The 20040-nt window shown below is 34.2% G+C and overlaps 1 protein-coding gene across 1 annotated transcript in view; it reads left to right on the top strand.

The window, feature by feature from the left end:
• KDM4C (lysine demethylase 4C) overlaps positions 1-20040 on the top strand; it is a 352306-nt gene that overhangs the window by 184975 nt on the left and 147291 nt on the right. The window contains exons 14-15 of the mRNA XM_044677228.1: positions 11265-11320; positions 13788-13896. Of these exons, the coding sequence (XP_044533163.1) occupies positions 11265-11320; positions 13788-13896 (165 nt within the window). The remainder of the gene's footprint in view (positions 1-11264; positions 11321-13787; positions 13897-20040) is intronic.

Raw genomic sequence — 20040 nt, 5'->3', positions numbered from 1 at the left:
AGGTATTCCTGACTCTAGGCCCAGTGCTCCATCCACTGTGTCATTTTGCTGCCTCACCATTTTATGTTCAGGAAGTCTGAAAGATTAACTGATTTGCCCAGGGTCATAAAGATAATAAGATCTAGCCAAGAAGAATCAGAAGCAGTAGTTAGCTAGATAGGAGAAAGGGCAAAAAGCAGTATCATAGAAAACCAAATAGTAGAGAGTATTTAGAAGTTAAGGGTGCGTGACTGTGTCAGATGCTGCAGAAATGTCCAGATTTTGGACTGGTAAAAAGCCATCGTAATTATTAAGAATTCATTGGCAGTCTTAGAGAAAACAATTTTAGTACAGTGTTGATGATGAAAACTAGATTGTTACTTGTTCTGAAATGAGTGGGAGATTTTACCAATGGAGTCTAAACTGCTTTTTTTAGGAGTTTGAAAATGACTGAGGAAAAGTGGAATTTAGGACAGTAACCTGAGAGAATGATAGGATGAAATAAAGGATGTTAATCTAGGCATGTTTGTAGATGATAGAGATGCTGCTAGTGGATAAAGAGAAGTAGGCAAAATGGCAATGCCCTACAGAAGATTGAAAAACTAGATTGGATACAGTACACTATTAGAAGGTTTTGGTGTGGCAGGGAGCATATCCTCTTTTTCTGAGACTATCCTCATGTTCATGGAGTTAAGTTAACAAAATATAGATATAATTCTTTTAATGTGTGTATGTTTTTATTTACATGCATAGCACCTTTTTTTTTTTCATGAAACATCCAATATTTATCTTTCTCACCTCTGGCCTTCCGGTATCTTTTAACTTTGATTTTTTTGATGATTATGATATTTTAGCCATGCAGTGTCATTTGAGTAATATTGTTATTAAAAAGATGTTTGCTCCATTGACAAGATTGGGGTCATTCAAAGTCCTGGGCCATTTTTAAAAAGCTCTTTGGCCCAACTTTCTCTGCTTATTTATTTCTTGGCCCAGATTATTTTCCATCTATGATTTCTGAGCAAGATTTATATGCAAAGAAACCAGCTCTAGAAGTTGTCCTGTCATAATCTAAACTATAGAAACAACTGTTACAGTCTAAACAATAGTAATTCTTCATGTATTTGGCTTTGTTTCAGTGGACAGTTAGCATGACCTTTTTTTGTCTTGATTCATGATCTCATTTATGAGGTTCTGCAGTGTTTTGTGTGCAGTCTATTTGTGTGTATTGAATTGCTATTCTCTACCTGCTTTTAATTTACCTAACCATGATCTTTCCCCCCTTATCTATATAACTTCTCATTCAGCAAATGAAAATGCTTCTGATTAATCTTAAAACCAAATCATTATTTAATGGTTTGTAACTTAGTTTTATGGATTATGCTGTTTTTAGTTGTGTTTGATATGGAATCAATTTGTAGGTAAATATTCATAGAGTTCAGAGTTAGGTTATTTTAGGAGAGGACAAAATGAATGGGCAGTGACTTTCAGTGATTAATTTAGGACACATTCTAAATGTTTCAAAATACATTTAAAAATGACTTTGAGATATCACTAGATTCTGTTCCTTTTTGAATCTTTCGTAATTTCTGATACTTTAATCTACTCATGTCATTTAATTACTCTAGTTTTAACTGTTCTTTTAGATATCTCTATCAAAAGATAACAATTAAAAATATTTTCCAGGTTATTTCTACTAGCCTTTTAAAATGTTGAAACCCTGTTATTCTCTTTTTGATATCTTTTCCCCTAGCTTCTTATTTATTCTTACATTGATTTTTAAAATTTTAGTTCCCTGTCATCTAATAAATTTGCTTTCTTTGAACATTTCTTTAGGGCTAGTCTTCTAATTAGGAAGGAGTTCAGCCAGATGAGGGAAATAAACTGGTCACATAAAGGGACATTTGGATTTGGCTAACAGCTTAATTAGCTGAATGTTTCATCACTCTTGGAAATACAAAGAAGTTAAGATCCTAAATTATAAGCACTATTTCAAAGATTTAGAAAAATTTTGAAGTTTTAAGTAAATATATAGAGAACCATTTCTTAAAAAACTTACAGAATTCTCTATTTAATTTAAAGTTCTTGCCTTAATTCTTATATTGATCTGCTTTGACTAAGAACATGGCATCATTCATTTTTCTGCCAATGAAATTTTCCTTTGGTTATCATTTTGTTAGAATATACTTAGTGATTTTTCTAAAAACAAATATTTAATAATAAAATTAAAATACATTTAAAAATATTAAAATTTAGTGATAAGATTTAAAAATTTCTAAAATAGAAAGCTATTTAATTATTTAGATTGAAAAGTAATAGTCTTAATTTATTTTCCTCCACAATTTTTATGAATTTAAGCTTCTGTCCCTATGATTTAGGAATGAAGCGAACAGGCAAGCAAAGTGTTTAGCACAATGCCTGGCATTTAGAAGATTCTATATAAATGGTTACTCTTGGGACGAAAAGGGACCCAGCATTTATTAAGAATCTACTATGTACTAGACACTCTGCTAAGCATTTTATAAATATTATCTTCATAATCCAGACACACGTGCCACTGTGATCTTCATTTTAAAGTTGAGAAAATGGAGGCAAAAAGACCCTAAGTGATTTACCTTTGGTCACACAGTTAGTAAGTATTGAAGAATACATTTGAACTCTAATCTTGTCTTTTTGATTTTCAATCTAATGTTATAACCCTTTATCACCTAGATCTCTATTATTGATCATATTTTTGATTCTGTCCTTGGGAAATTAATCCCTCCATTTATAACCTCAAATTATTTCATGCTGTGTTGTGGGTTTTTTACCCCTAGCATACTTAAAAATACATTTTCATCTCTCACATATTTTTACTAAGGAGCATTATTAATAGTGAAAGTAGAGCATGAAATTAAGCACTAATCTGCGTATGCTTATGGCTTCATCTTAACATAATATAATTTTTGTACAAATATATGTTAGTTAGATTTTTATGTAAATTTTTGTCTTTATGAGAACTGAGAATATTTAGAAAAAGCACAGGAAGGTGCTTTTTCTCTCTTAAAACTAGCACCTATTTTCCAGGGTTGATATGAGAATAGAATTAGATAAAAAATGTAATTCACTTTATAAACTTTGAAGTGCTATACAAAAATTAGCTATTATTCAACTAGCACTATGGGAGCAGTAAAAGGCAAAACAATTAACTAAGAGGAGTAGGAGGAGGGAGTCTTGTTGGTGAATATAGAAATGAATACTGCAGCCCAATAAACTTTTGTGGGTTTAGTACTTTTAGTCTTCATAAGGCTCCCTTAAACTATATAATCCTGGCCTCTGACTGGTAGGAAAAGCTAGTTTTATACATTATGAACTGAACCATTAATCCATATTCTTATTTACTCAAAATTATTTCTTCCAACTCAATTTTGGGTGTTGAATAGATTCTTTACTTCTTCTGATGAAACCACAACATTGAAACATCTGTAATGCTTTTGTGTTCTTAGAAGTTTTCACGATATGAAAAAGAAGGGTCTACAATGAAAACCTATTATAGATTTGAATTCTCATTCTGTATAATGAAATGCATAAACCAGGTAATTGCCCACATTTATTACCTCCCGAAATGCATTTATTTTACTCTGCAGAGCAATAAAGGAAGTTTTATTGTATAGTGAAAGTGTTATAATGAATACATGTAATAATAAACAATCACTTTCATTTTAGTCATAGTGTTAAAAAATCCCCCAACAAAGGATTGAATTCCAACTGGCCCTTATACCTCTGCTCTTTTGCTTTTGGGGAAATTATTTTGAAGGACAACTACAAATGAATAAGTGGAATGTTGATGTTTTGGTACTTTGATGAATAGGACTGCATTGTATTTAGCTTTCCCCTCATGAATAAAGGATTGCAATTAAAATGATGAAAAAAGTTTGGTTTAAAAGCTCTTGTAATTTTTTATGTGTAGCAAGTTATGTGAAGCTGTTTAATATTCTTTATTACTAACAACAGGAATAGCTAGTTTGGTTATGTAGTTGGTGTGCTGTAGTCCAAAAAACACTATTTTTATTTTTTGCTTCAAAAAATATCACATTTTCCTCTACATTATAAAAATTGTAAATAATTCAGGTTTCTAGATTTGCCTGAAATGTTGTTGCTAACTGATATGAAACTAACTCTTAGGGATTACATAAAAAAACATTTATTAATGTATTCTTTCCTCTCAGGGTTTCTCCCATTGGCTACTTCATAGTAGCATACTTGGTGTTTTACATCATATCTGTGACTTTAATCTGCTTTACTCAACCTACCTGCAGTTTTTAATTTTGGTACAGGAATGGCCCTTAAAAATAAAGGATTACTTGCCAAATTTTAAAGCCAAGTCATAAAGAGACTTAGTTATCTATCTCTCTGTCTCTTTACCTTTCTATTTCCCGAGTCTGTCTGTCTGTCATGTCTCAATCAAGGAGTAAGGGCAGTGTTTGAATTGGAAGGAACTTTTATATCATCAGCCAAACCATTTCCTGTACCTCTCTACCAAAAAACAACCACAACAAAATCCACATTAAACTCTCTCCAAACCATCTCAGCACTGCCTTAACATGCCAATGTTAGTACTTCATCAGTGGATTAGTTGTTGGTTGAGACAACTCATTATATTGCAGCATGGCCCTGACAACAGAGCCATAATTCTTGCCACCATGTACAATTTGGAAAGTCTCTTTTTTACTGTCTTCCACTATATGAAGCATCTTACTTAGAAGAAGAGAAATTCTTTGCAGAGGTGAGGGGGAACATAATCTAGAAACATTGGTACTATTTCAGAGATCTAGCATGACTTTATTCAGAATAAGTTTCACCAGACTATGCTGATTTCCTTTTTTAGTATTGATCATAGTGAGGTGCATATATGATGGGAAGATTTTAGCAAAGCTTTTTTGTTGAGTATTTAATGCTATTATAGCTAAAATAGAGAAGTATAGATTAAGCTGTATTGTCTATTGGATGGATTTCGAATGATTTGGATGACCAAATTTAAACAGTTAGTTGTTAATATTTTATTGTCAGCCTGGGCTGGATGTCTCTAGTGGAGGATGCCAGACATCTTAACTTGGTTATTTTAAGTTTTTATCAGTGATTTACACAAAGGCATAAAAGGCGTATTCATCAAATTTTCAGGTGACAGAAAGCTAGGAGGGATAGCTAACCTTCTAGATTGTAGACCTAAGGTAAGATCCAAAGAGAGCTTCATAGGCAAGTGCATTAGGCTAAACCTAATAAGATGACATTTAATAAATATACATGAAAAGACTTGGGTTAAAAAAAAATCAGCCGCACACTCATGAAATGTAAGAGGCATGGATAAGATAGCAGTTGTCTGGAATAAGATCTAGGAGTTTTACTGTCATCAGTACGATGTAACAACCAAAGAAGCTAGTACAAATTTGTCATACCTTTGAAATATGTTAGTCTGGGAACTGATAGAAGTCAATAGGTTGGCTTAGAGGTTTGGACCACTGCTGAACCCAATATTAGTTGACTACAGGCTCTAAGCCCAGATGTTAGGCCTTACTTTTTCAGTATGATGATAACACAATATGACTGCTCTCTCAATGAGATAAACAATAAATTGATTTATTTCTCAAACACAGGATGGGCTAGTGTACCAGGGTGATGGAGTCCCTATATCTAATAAACTCTTTTCTCCTCCCACTCAGCCTGACTTGTAAAGGTCGTTTTGGGTCCAACAGAGTTGGGCTACACTATCTACACTAGCCTTCTACCTAAAGTAATTTCTAGTTACCTAAATCCTGACCAGCTCGTCCACTAATAAATAGAAACAGCATACAGTTTGCAGGTAGGATGGTTAGAGGCCAGAGGCCTGAGCCACAATGGTTGGCCTCATCTTTAGGGAGATTCTTTGGGTCCTTGCAGCTCACACACACAGAAAATGGTCTGGATGGGAAAAGAGGCCCCAGTTCCCAGGAATACAGAAGTTCTTTATACAGTATCCTCAAAGATTTGATCAGGAAACCTCAGCTACCTCCTCAACCAGATGCAACATTACCACAGGAAGTAACCCTCTGCTCTCTTCCGTGTCCAGTGATCAACGGATCCCACTGGACTCTTATGTTTCACCTTTTAAGCAGTCCTCCCATTCTAGAATGGGACCTATACAGTTCCATGCTTGTGCCATCCTGCCTTGCAAAGTCTTTGCAGGCCCCAGGCCCTTTGCAAATCTCTTATTTGCTTCTTTCTATTCTTCAGCTTTCAGGATTAAGGAGGTCATAATCTCTTCCCTTGGGCCTTATCTCTTATACTTTGTTGAATTCTGGGCACCAATGTTTAATGTGGTACTGATAAGGAGGAAAATGGCCAAGAGAGGGCAACCAGGATGGTGAAAATCTTTGATTTCATGATAGAAGAATTAAAGGATCAGGTATTTTGAATCTGAAGAAGAAAGTGGGAACAATATTTTCATGCAAGTAGTTGAATGGCTGTTCTTTGAAGGAGAGATTAGATGTATTGTTTGGCCCCATATGGAAAACCAAAATCATTGTGTAGAAATTACAAGGAGGTCAGTCTAGTCTTTGACAAAGTCCCCCTAACAATTGGCATTGTCTTTTTATCTTCATAGATGGTAGTCTCCTCATCCTTGGTGGTTTTCAGACGGAGACTAGACAGTCACTCAGTGGGTGTGATATATTGACTCTTTCTTCCTGTTTTGGATTAGATGACCATTGAGGTCTCTTCTGACTCTCAGATCCTGGGCTTCTGTGATTTAGAGCAGAGCAGATGTTAAGAGATCATTTAGTCTAATTTTAAAGTTAAGAAACCAAGACTTGTTTTTAACTTTCCCATACTAGCTTTTTGTTAAGCATGATTCAAATGCAGTGGTCTTTCCCTATGTCAATTTTTATTTTGAGCATCCTTCCATCACTTTTTTATTCCTTTCCTTACTAAAGAAAAACAAAACAATCCACTATCTTTTCTGGTTTCATTTCTTCCCTGGTGCTGAGTTGGTTAATATAATTTTTAATATCAGTGGTATAAACCTCAGCTGTCTGATCCGTAAGAACTGCATGAGTTTGATGTATCCCTGGCTGGATTTTAATTTACCCAGGTCCACTATAGTCTACCTGCTTCATCATATTACCTAAATTGTTAATCTTCAAACAATTTCTTTCCCTTAGGACCTTTACAGAACTAGCTGGGAGATCAATCCAGGTTTCTTCCAACAGTGGAGCTTGCTGCTGTCCACATCTTTCTTCCCCTCATTTTCTTATCTGTAGATAGTGCCTTACCTCTTTTAGAATCTCTACATGATGGTTCCTTCTCTCTTTGGGGTCATTGGAGTAAGAGGATATAGATGATTTGGCCTTTCTTATAATCCCTCTCTGTTTTCTCATTAATATCTCCCCATTTGACATTAGTTCCTTTTTTATGGTACCTGTAAGAACCCTAAGGATACATGGGTTTTTTTAGGGGAAAAAAATCTTTGTGTAACTCTTCTCATTTTGTCCAGCATCTCTTTCAAGTCTAGCTTGTCCTAAGGACACATTCAACTGTATAGTTCATTTATGTGATCCCATTCTTGATTCAGTCTTCAATCACCTCCTTAATCCAGACTTAACAAGGGAAATCACACTTTGTCATGGAGATATCAGTGGCAGGAAAAAAAGTTTAACAAACTCCTTCTGGGGCATACCTCTAACACATGCTACACATAGTAGATTCTATGTAAATATTTATTGAATTTGTTGAATGAATATAGTGAATTTGGAGTAGGAAGGAGCATCCCAACAAAAAACATAGACTTCATTAATGTCTTCATTTCCCATGTATGCTTCCTGATACAGTAAATCTGAGTGCATTTCATTAGTTTCTCTAATTTGTTTCAGAATCTTCAGCATCATTAAATAGCTGACAGCTGGACAAATTCTCATCTATTTCATATTACTCTTAATTTTTATCCAGCAAACCTCTCATACAGTTGGAATATATACTGAAATATCTATAGTTGATTTTTGACTTTTTCCCACGTGAAAACTTTTCAATTTCTGTTACAGATCATAGCAATTGGTTTCTAGATAAAATTTCTATATAGCTTTTAGGACCATGATGGCTCTGCTGATCTCTTTGATCAGTTTTGTGTATATTGCGTGTTTCTGCTTGCAAATCTATCCTTGAAGCCTGTATTGTCATACACTTCTGTAAGACTTTGTCTTTTACTAGCAAAATCTTTGAGAACTTAGGATTACCCCTATTCTGACACAGTAGGGATAATGTAGAGGCAGAAAATATCTTATCATCAAAAATGACTTGTGTTACTGTGATATCTACAAAGAATCCTAAAATACCAGTTGGAGATCCATAATATGTTTGTATGTTTTGGGAAAACACAATAAAGTTTATATAAGATCTTGCCACAGAATTGGAGGTTCAAAACTCCATTCTGTTCAGAAGTATGAAAGTACTTATTGAAAGAAGATGAGGCTTAAAGCAGTAAAATAGCCTAGGCCACTGATGGGGAATGTTTTAGAGGGACAGATGACAAGAGAAATATCCTCAGGCCTGTGTGGAGAGGGTGAGGGGAGCAAGCTCGCCTTGTATCCCTTTTGTTTTTTAGTGACAGACTCTGGTGATCTCTCTTCAGTGGCCACAGCAAGTGTAGCCACAGCAAGGACTCTGAGTGACCCCCATGAGTTCATCATCATAGGCCTAGATTGATGAAATGGCCCAAGGGCCAATGAAATAGTCTCTGTGGTAGATCAGATTTGCATATTTATTGAGGATTCTGGGGCTTGTCACCTCCCATTCCTGGAATTTTTTCACCTTTTCCCAGAATAATCCCCCTTGTTCATTTCAAGGTTTTGCAGACAGAAAACCCTGGAAAATGGGTATAGAGGAAGAGAGTACAAATTTAGGAAGAGGGTACAAATCCAGGTAGAGGTATATTTTGGGGTCTAACACATCATAGGTGAACGTAAGGATAAAAAAAGGGAATAAGGGGCATGTGACAGTTTGACATTTCCCTAGGACTAGGAGAGTCTTCAGTGTGCATGTCTCATGTTCCCTCAATCTACTTGCCATTGCTTGTCAGCCTAGGAGAGGTCTTGCTGCCCTTCTGGAATGCTGGAATAGTCTTGTTAGCTCGTGAACTTGGAGCATGGGAAGGGGTTATTGATTAATACATATTATTGCTTATTAGGAATTTTTTGCATATTTTGCAATGTGCGCTAACTAGTGCTACCTGATTAAAAAAGAACAATTTCAGAACATGAAGGTCCTGCTTCTTTCACTCTCCACCTCTATCACATAGATAGGAGATACTGAACTATCAGGTGTTGGTTCTCTATTTTGTGAGATATAATATCATTTTAATTTTTTATCATTTAGTTTTTAGAGTGGCATGAGATTTCTTATCACTCAGGTGAAGTATAGTTTCATATTATGTATTTGTAGGATGTAAATTTAACTTTCTTGTACTTTCTTTGGTGAGTAAAGGAGTTTTAACATATGATAAAAACCACCAATTATTTTTAAATGTAGAACAAGCTTGAAATAAAAGATGAATTTGAAGTAGCTTAGTCAACTTTTTTTCAAAATGCCAGGTTTGAAGCAAGAAAATAATCTTTGTGAGCCTATTTCATCTATTTCATAGGAATTAAGAAATAACCAAGGTTCAAAAGAAAAATTCCAAATAATGGTGATAGCAAAGGTGATGAAGATAAGCGCCCAAAATATAGAAGATAAAATTATTTATTTATAGAAGTGGAGTAATGAAATAAAAATTTAGCAGTTTAGTTATTTGAGTCTCGAAAATGGAATTTTCTCCTACTTTGTCCAAAATTTGTGAGGAATTCCTTGTGCAAGAACTTTTTAGAATTCCCACTGAAAGATTAAGTGACTGACTTTTCTTGGGCAACATTGTTAGCTCTATGCTAGAGGTGGAACTTGATCCTAAGGCTTCTTAAATCCAAGACTGAAAATTGTTTCTTCTTGCAGATAATATAAACTAGAAAAAGTGATCTGAAAATCCTTTTTCCCATCAAAAATATCATTACACAGAAGGTTACTTTAAATAAGAACTTTGCAGTTAAAAATAGCCCCACCTCCAACTCCCCCTCCTCAATGACAAAATGGGACTCTGGTGTCTAGAAGAAGACTGTCAATTTTTTGATCTCCAGCTATCTTCTAAACTTTCTGGAATTGTTATTAAAGGAGGTTTGAAGGAGCCTTCAAGTCTGGTGTTTGTTTTTTGCCTTATTCTCTCCCCACCCCTTCCATCCTCCTTTCTTTTTTCCTTTTGTTTCCTTTATTTTTCCATGGTTACATGATTCATGATTTTTCCCTGCCCTTTTCCCTCCCCCTCCTCCTGGAACTGAGAAGCAGTTCCACTGGGTTATACATGTATCATTGTTGAAAACCCATTTCCATTTATTCATATTTGCAGTAGAGATCTTTTTACATCAAAACCCTAATCCATATCCCTATCAAACCACATGATTGATCATATGTTTTTCTTCTGTGTTTCTGTTTCCACAGTTCTTTCTCTGGATGTGGATAGAGTTCTTTTTTTAAGTTCCTCTGGATTGTCCTGGGTCATTGTATTGTTGCTAGTAGAAAAGACCATTATGTTTGATTGTGCCATAATGTAGCCCAAGACTCGTGTTCTTAAACTCTTTTATATCAAGGAACCCTTTGACCCTTATATTAGCCTAATGTAGCCTAGAAATTCTTATGAAATTTAAAAAATGCATAATTTAAGGAAATTATAAATTGCAGTTTAAGATTAGTAAAAATGAAGATGTATGTTTTTACATCCATGTTCAGAATTCATATGACATCTATTTGTGGTCCATGGACCCCATCCATGTTATGAATTTCAGCATTAGGCAATCATCACCAAATGTTATATAAAATTTTGGGTGTTGTTAATAACTCTTTGTCTATTGTACCTGAGTTAAGACTTCCTGAAATGAGTCTAATGTTTGACATTTCCCCCAATGCCTGATTTTAAATGCTTCTAGGATCATAGAAGAAATACACACACACACACACACACACACTCTCACACTCTAAAATACTGAGGGTTTATGGACATAATGTTTGACTACTAAGTGGTTTTTTTAAAATTAGTTAAGTAGGTCTTTTTTTTTTTAGATCTTTCTTTTTTTGATATATTGAAGTTTTCATGCATATAAATAATGGTGGACAAATTATCATTATATAAAATGATATAATATCTTATGTTTGTTTAAAAGGTTTTCTTTTTTTTTTTTTTTTTTCCTCTCCCAATCCAGGAATGTTGTCTCTGTAATTTGAGAGGTGGTGCACTCAAGCAAACTAAGAACAAGAAGTAAGTGGTAAATCTCATCCTTATGCTCAGTTTCTTTCTTACTTATAGAAATAGAAATTAAAGAGAACTTGGGAAGGAATTTTGTTTAACCATTTATTATTATTAAACTTATGATTTTGAAGCTTTTTGTCTCCCAAGATTGAAGGTTTAAATATTTGCATTTTTCCTGTAATAGCTATTGACATTAATTTTGTCTCTTTTAAAGGTGGCAGTACTAATTCATTTTACTGCGTTAAATGTCTATGATGACTTTAAGACTACCCCCCACCCCCACCCCATCTTGAACTCAAAATAGTGACAGTGTAGTAAAAGATATAGTTCAGTTTTTCTTTTATTTTGAGTTCATTGTGATTTTTTTCAAAAGACAGAATTTAGTCCATCACATGTTCACATTTCATCAGGAGGTGTTTCATTTTTCAGTGATAATGTCTAGTATCTATGTTGTTATTATGTAACCTACCAGATGCTTTGGAAGAAAATAACGAAATGTTACTTGTTTTAGTTAAATGTTATTAACCTTGATCAGAAAACAAAAATGAACCCTACTGATATCATATGTTTAGAATTAATAAGCCAAACTATGATTCTTACCAAAAACAAAAGACTAGAAAGCAAAAATTGATATTTAAAACTTAAAGGGAACAGGATAAAGAATGTGGAGAGGAATCCTTTATGATTCCATGATGTGAATATATCATGGAAGAAAATTTCCCATTCTGGTTATTGCCTCAACATATTACTATTTCCCTTTCACCTCTTTCTGTCTTGGTTTTTAATACCTATGAATGTAGAGATAAACCATACTTAGGTGGTCAATATGATTTAATAGGTAGGAAAAAATGATCTGAAATAACAAAATGATTGTTTTTTTATTGACTGAACCTAATAGGAGATGCATGTAAATTCTCCCATTTCAATTTTGCACATGACTCTAACATATCTCAGTATTATAAAGTATATATTATTTCTTCATTGACAAAATCTTGACATTTAAAGTGTATTTTTACTTAAATCTTAGAGTTTTAAATTATATTTTTAAAAAACCCTTACTTTCTGTTTTAGAATAAATACTGTGTTTTGATTCCAAGGCAGGAGAGTGATTAGGGCTAAGTGATAAGAGTGATATGGGTTAAGCAAAGGAAGTTAAATGACTTGCCTGGCATCAAAGAATTTTCTGAGGCCAGATTTAAACTCAGGTCCTCCCTCTCTATGCCTGGTTCTCAATCTGCTGGGCCATGTAGCTGCAACCCTTTAAACCTTTAAAATAGTCTGGAAATCATGCTAGGTGCCAAACAAATGAAGATAGTTATATATCCTAACTGAGTAAAACCAGAGAAAATAGTGCTTATTATAACATTAGAAATTTGTCAGTAAATCATCAGTGAATTTTTTTTAAGTGCCTACTTATTTTCCAGGCACTGTGCTAAGAATTTCCTAATGGTTCCTTATTGAAGAATTTCCTAAAGGCTCCCAAATTCTTGAATCTTAATAAATAAGGCTGATTTTCATAATCTACATGTAGTTTGATCTTAGGGCAGTTTAATGACTTAAATGGTGTCTGAAGAATTTCCCTTAAAACCATTGATTCTCTGTGTATTTTTCTAATATGTTGTGTTTAGTTGGGTATATAAAGGTTGTAACTCTGGAAAATGTTACCTATTGATTTTTTGAAAACTTTCTTGAAGATTTTATGAACATCAAGTAAAATCTTCTGGTTTCTTCTCAGATGGAATAGATTAGCTTTGATTTCCTGCTATCCCTAAAATTCTTTTTTTGTTGTTTTTCAGAACTTTTGTGATATATAAATATATATTTACTGAAGTAATCAACATGAATCCATTTAGAAATTTTTCTGTCATTTTATTCTTTCATGTCATGTTTTTTTTGTAAAACTACTTTATAGAATACTTAATTGGTACTATGCTTATTCGTTAAACTGATCTTTGGGTAACATGATGAGAGACAGGCATATTAAACCTTGGTAGGACAGTTCTAGATGAAGTAGAAAAGTTGGACTTAACCTTTTTTCAATTTATCTTATAGAGCACCTGCTGCTTAATTGGCATAGCTTCTCTGTCCCTATATAATTGCTGGATGCTTTCTAGCTTAAAATACTTTTTATCAAAATTCTTCAAGTATCAAAGAATTAAGTTTATGAATTAATAAAATATCTTGTGAAAAATAGATTCAGGTTTTTTTAAATCCATGTTTGTTATTACATCAGTTACAAAATTATGATTTATCTGATTAAGAATGGCACATGAATTTGGGCAAACTCACATTGAATTAATAACTTACCCATATGCTCCTAAGAGTTTGGCAAATCTGGAGTGCAAAGGGGAGGGAGGGAGTGGTCTTTTGGTCTGTTGGAATGTGAGAAGATTGGAGTGCATGTTTAATGTGGCCAGGTAAAAAAGTTAGCTGAATTTTTCTATGATGACTTTTTTTTTTTTTTTTTTTTTGGTAGGTGGGCCCATGTAATGTGTGCAGTTGCAATCCCAGAAGTTCGATTTGTTAATGTTACAGAAAGGACACCAATAGACATTAGCAGAATACCTTTACAGAGGTTAAAATTGGTGAGTAGAAAGGCTTCATATATGCCTTACAAAAGATTTATAACCTTAGTTTTTTCTATTTTTATATGTACCATAAATTCATATAAACTTTCAAATTAGGTAATTCTGGAGATTTGAGAACACACAGTTTAAAGAAAGTTTTATAAAGAATTGACTGTTTGTCTCTCTCTCCCTCCCTCTATTCACCTTTTCCCCCATTCGTTGCCTCTCTCTTTTCTTTTTTCTATTTCCTCCTTTCTCTTCTTGTCTATACTTTAGACTTCAAGACAAAAGAAATCATCTTAATTCCATTTTCTTCTTTTTTCTACTCAAGAACTCGCTATGAAACAAAGTAAAATACTTTTGTATATTTGAGGGGTTTCATCTCTTAAGATAGATAAAATTGACTTGACTTGACAAGCCATACTGCAAATGATCTCTCCTGACCACTTCAGAAATTATTATAGAAAACCTTTCACTTATTCCCTTTTATAAATATAAATCTGGTTGAGAAGATAGGTCACTGATATACTTAACTTTGAAGTAGCCTTGCAAGGTTGTTAAATTTTAAGTCACTAGACCATTAACTTAGACCAGTGATTCCCAAAGTGGGCACCACCTCCACCTGGTGGGTGCTGCAGCGATCCAGGGGGGCGGTGATGGCCACAGGTGCTTTTGGGGCCAGTGAATAACTGTAAGGGGGTGGTGATAATATGTGACAGGGGGCACTAAGTAATATTTTTTTCTGAAAGGGGGCAGTAGGTCAAAAAATTTGGGAGCCACTGACTTAGACCTTTAGGATTTTTATTTAGTGAGAATTTTCCCTAATGTTAAACTTCCTTACTTTAGTACACAGTAGTGTGCATGACAAGTCTACTTAATACTTTTGGATTTCTTTAGTTCTTGTCATAGCCTCAACTCTTTAAACTGGATAGATACTGAAACCTTCTTTGCTCTAAGTCATTGTTTTAGATTGTTAATGTAATTGGATTTATTTATATTTTTCTTACTAATCATCTTACATACAAAAATCTCAAATTGATTCAGTTTGTCTAGTTATTTTGAGTTTGCTTTCCTTTGGCAAAAGTGTAATAAGTCTATACCAAGTCCAAGTCTTCTTATCTAGTAAGGGTTTTTCATTCCAATTTGGCAATCATTGGTAAGTACAACAGAGCATTGTATTAAATGTTGGTGAAGATACAAAGTTTAAACATGACCTCTCATCTCAGGAGCATACAATTGCTTTTGTGATGGTGGCATATACACTAAAGACCAAAATATTATGTAATACCTGAAATAATGTGCATTTGCATTATCATAGAATGATTTGCTTTGATCACATTCACTGAATCCTTTCAAAGTGTATTTTCTAGGAAAAGAATGATAATTTTGCCTGTAGGAGTGGTAGGTTGGGGTTCTCTCAGAATATCAACCGTTTCAATTTCTTGAAGCAGGAAATAAAAGAAACTTGGAATGTTACTAGAGTGAGAAGTCAACATATAAAGGTCTCTGAATGTCAAAAGGTCAAGTAAACTGTATGTACTGGTACCTTTGCAGCTTGGGAAATGGGAAATATTTAGATTAAACTTTAACTGAGCTCCTGAATTTTTAATAAAAACTAGTTATTTTTATATATGAAATATATTTATAACGGAATCCTCCTTTCGCAATGGGTATTAGGTGGCTGAGATTTACCTAGTTTTGGACTTTGCCTAAGGAAAGCAAATTTGTCCATGGATTGGAAGTTTTAAAAGCCCCTGATAATCTTTATTCTCCTTTCAAAAGAAAGCTTTTATGAAGCTGTGGTAGAAGAGAGCTTTAGGCCAGAAGTAGGATCTGGCTCACTTCTGTCTTACAAAAGTTTCCATTGTTAATGTTCAGAGTAGTAGAGAGGGAAGCCCATTCTCATCTCTGTCTTAGTGCTACTTGGATTGGACCCTCTGAGATTGTCCTATTATTGTCTCTTGGGGGAATGGGTGCTGGGGAGCAATATTTGTGTAGAATGAATAGTCTTTTCTTCCCTTCTCATAATTAGTTTTATAAAGGGTGTAGGCCCTTCACAAAGGTCAATGATAGGTGATCTCCTTGAATAGCAATCAGCCCTTATTGAAGAATCTTGCCTTTTTAGAGGTGTGATTTGCATCCTTGTGTGATTTGCATTTTCTCCAAGTTTTGTCCATCCTGCCCTTTCAATATTCTTAGCATGGAGGTGGAGGTAGTAGATAGGGAAAAGGAGAATGAGATGAGTAGATAAGAAACAAGAATAGAGTTCTTTAGTGACTCAAGACCCTTAGGGACAGGTTCCAGATAACTTGTAGAAAAGGAAATATTTTAGGGCATTATCAGCATTATGTACTTTGGGAGAACTGATTTGCCTTTGGGGTGGGTGGGGTGCAGGTGGCAGTTGAGGCAGGGCAATCAACAAATACTAATTAAATATCCACAATATTACAGGAATTGTCCTAAGGGCAGGGTCAGAAAAGGAAGATGGCTTTTGAACCTTTGCTTCAAGTTCTGATCTGTTTGGGAATACCTGTTTTCTATCAAAATTTTGCCCTCCCAGCCTGCTCAATAGTTCTGAAGGAGTATGCAGAAGGGTACCATGTGTTTGGTAACACAGTGTATCTGGAAATATTGACTCACCTCTCTACTCAGTTATTTATCTGGTCGTGATAGCAAAAGTTCACCAAGGGTTAGTATGGCTAAAAGTCAGCAGAGCTGAAAATCAAAGAGAACTAGATTTAGCCTATATCCAGATACTCACTCTGACCTCTTTTCTCCTCTGTGAAATGATGGAATTGCATATGGGGGTCTTTATTGCAGCTCAACCTTGAAATCTTATCAAATTTAGTGCTCAATTTCTCTATCTCATCTCAGCCTCAATTTTATTAACATGTAAATAAATCTTCCTATTTACTTTAGACAAGTGGAAAGTCACTTCCTTTTCCTGGAGTCTCAGTTTTTTGTTCTGCTAAATAAGGAGTTGAACTAATTATACCCTAGGTTCTTTCTAGTTCTAACATCATTATTTGAGGTTTTTGATATGGATTGCTTTTGTGTCTTTTTTATTCAGTCATGTCTCCTAAAGAATCTATGAATCTATTAGCAAGGTTACTAGTTCACTCTTCACCCACCTGGTAATTAAGAGAGAGAGAGAGAGAGAGAGAGAGAGAGAGAGAGAGAGAGAGTGAGAGTGTGTGTGTGTAGTGTGTGTGTGTGTGTGTGTTGGTGGGGTAGAAAGTTAACTCCTTTCCTTTTCCCCACACTAACCAACAAAGGTACATTTTGTGTTTCTGGCCCAGTTGTAAAAATTCCTAGTCATGGCTCTGCTCCTTTCTAATGAGAATCACCTTCATTTTATTGCCATATCTTGAAAGAATGTATTTGAGGATTAAGGTTCCATACCAGAACAGCTAAAAATGAGTAGCCTATTGGGTAAATACAAAAACTGTTGTTTTCATTAAATAGAATATGTCTAACCACTGTTAATGCTAACTCCTGATTTTTGCCACTAATTATTTCCCCTGCTTTTTTTTTTCTAAAGAAGATTTATCAGATTTACTCAAACTTAATTCCAGAGCTTAACTCAGTGCTTGACACTTTGTTGTTTTTGACTGTAACTCCAGGAGTTTTATTCACAAAGAAACTGGAGTGATTTGCCATTTAATTTTCCTGTGTGTCCTATTTTACAGATGAGGAACTGAGGCAAATACGGTTTAAATTACTTTCCCAGGGTGGCACAGCTAGTAATTACCTGATTCCAGATTTGAACTTAGATCTTCCTGACTCCATCTACTAATAAAATTAATTGTTCCATGTTCATTAAATGTCCTTTTGCATACCTTCATTATTGTATTTCTGTGTATCTTTTGATATATACAATTTAGATATCTTAATTCAATGATCATTTATTAGGTACTGTGAATATCAGTAGTATTGTTTTGGAAGACAGAAACAACAAAAACAAAATCTTTCATTTTCCACATTATACCCTAGATTATATTTGTTTGGGTACTTTTCATATCTCTTTAATCAAATGTAAGTTGTTTTAAGATAGGGAGTGTGCCATTTTTTTTTTTTTAATCATTAAAATCCCAGCAAAGTACCTTGAATGTTTTAAGAATACATTGCTGAATTGAATGTTCAGTATCTTTTCCCATCAACTAATTTTATTTTTTTTCTCCAGTCAACCAATTTTAAATCTGGTTGCCATTTTTATTTCTTCCCCAAATATTGGCCCATATACCCAAATCATTAAAAAGCCTTGTTATTCCTTTAATGGTGTATTCTTCTGTAGCAATCGCTTTATTTCCTTTTCTTCTACTGCTATACTACACATAGGTCTTACTACTTTTCATGTGGATCATTGGAAGAGCTTTTTTATTCCTTATTATTCTGCAAATCTTGGCCAGATTGATTTTTCCCAACATATAACTTTGACATGCCTCCTCAGTTACTGAATATTTCTGTATAAGTAGCTTTTATATGCCTGTAGAATCAAGTTTTAAAGATTTATTCAGCTGAACCAGAGCATCATTTTGACCAAGAGTTTTTTTCCTCATTGCTCACTAGGTGGCACTCCCATGCCAGCCTTTGAATCAGAACCCTTAACCTATCTAGCTTATCAAGATTAACATCAGAACATGTCTATCATCATGCTCAAACAGCTATATCTGATTGTGTTAAGAGTATTCCCTAATTTGGTGGCCAGCTGGGAAAATACTGCTCTGATGATGTTAAAGCATTGACTCAATATTTTTTTTTGTTTTCATTTTTAATTTTTCATTTTAAAAGGAACATTGTCATCTTGGGTAAGTCACTAACATACTCGGTTCCTAATATATACATGAAAAAAAAGCAGCAACATACTAATTTTTTCACTGTAGGTGATGGAAAAGAGTAACTCCATCTAGGCAAAGAGAACAAAGAATTTCCTTTTCACAAGTGTAAACTCGGAATAATCTAGTATTCTTTGCAGTAGGTTCCATGCCACGAAACTGCAGTGATTTCTTTCTGCTGTGAGGGACTACTAACCTAAAAGCTCCCCAAAAGATATTAAGGTGAGGCAGCATTGTTCTTATAGGTATAGAGAGTTGATGATCTTTTTTATTTTCTTGAATTTAACTTTTTTTTTTTAGCTTCTGTCCTTAGAATCAATACCAAGTATTGTGATTTAGTTAGATTTTTTTTTCTTGAAAAGGATGGAGACAGTAGGAAAACACGAGTGCTTTGGATCATTCTGTTTATAGGATATAGAGGAGGAAAGCCATACACATAGATATCCATGGGGTGTGTGTGTATGTGTTTTGTTTTTGTTGAATTGTTTAGTCCATTCCAATTCTTCATGGCATCCCTTACTCTTCTCCCCTTCCTTGTACCAACTTTCTTGGTAAGGATTGTGGTGTGGTTTTCCCCCCTCCTTTACTTTGCCAGTTTTATATAGGTAAGGTTTATATGACTTGCCCAGTATCACAAAGCTAGTGATTGTCTGAAAATCAGATTTGAATTTGATTTCTTTCTATCTCCAGGCTCAGTGCTCTGTCCACTGTGCCACTTGCCTCATATATACACATATGTATGTATAAATGCATGCATGCACATGTGTGTGTGTATATGTAGGTGTATATATACATATATACACACACATTTATGTATAATAAAGAGATTCTTGGTGTAGTGATAATTGGTTAGTTTAAATTATATGAAGCATAGAGTTAAAGTAAGAAACATGATATAGTTAAAAAGAAAAATTTGTAGAAAATAAAATTGATTTGGAATTAATTCGGGTTTTCTTATATATATGAAATTTGATCTCTGTCAGCATAGTTACAGCTTTGATGGCAAGTGAAAAGGGGAGGAAAATTTATGCAGAAATTTAAGATATCTAATTTTCATTTTTTTCATTAAATGAAAAATGCACTTAAAAATGGGAAGAGTATGTTAAGAACATAAGGGGAATATCTAGGAGAGGACAAGGGCAAAGCAGGAAAAGTAATCTTAGAAATGCTATAATAGAGAAAGATGAAAATGATGCCAGTAGAAAAAATCACAAGATTCAAGACAAAATTATAAAAAAGAATAATGCCTGATTAATAGGAGTACCAAGCAAAGAAGGCTACCCATATGCATATACTATTTATTGAGCCATTTTGGACTATGTCCCAA

Source organism: Gracilinanus agilis, chromosome 1 (assembly GCF_016433145.1).
Source record: "Gracilinanus agilis isolate LMUSP501 chromosome 1, AgileGrace, whole genome shotgun sequence".
Lineage (NCBI taxonomy): Eukaryota > Metazoa > Chordata > Mammalia > Didelphimorphia > Didelphidae > Gracilinanus > Gracilinanus agilis.
Note: the sequence above shows the minus strand (reverse complement) of the source record. Positions and strands in the feature narration are given on the sequence as shown.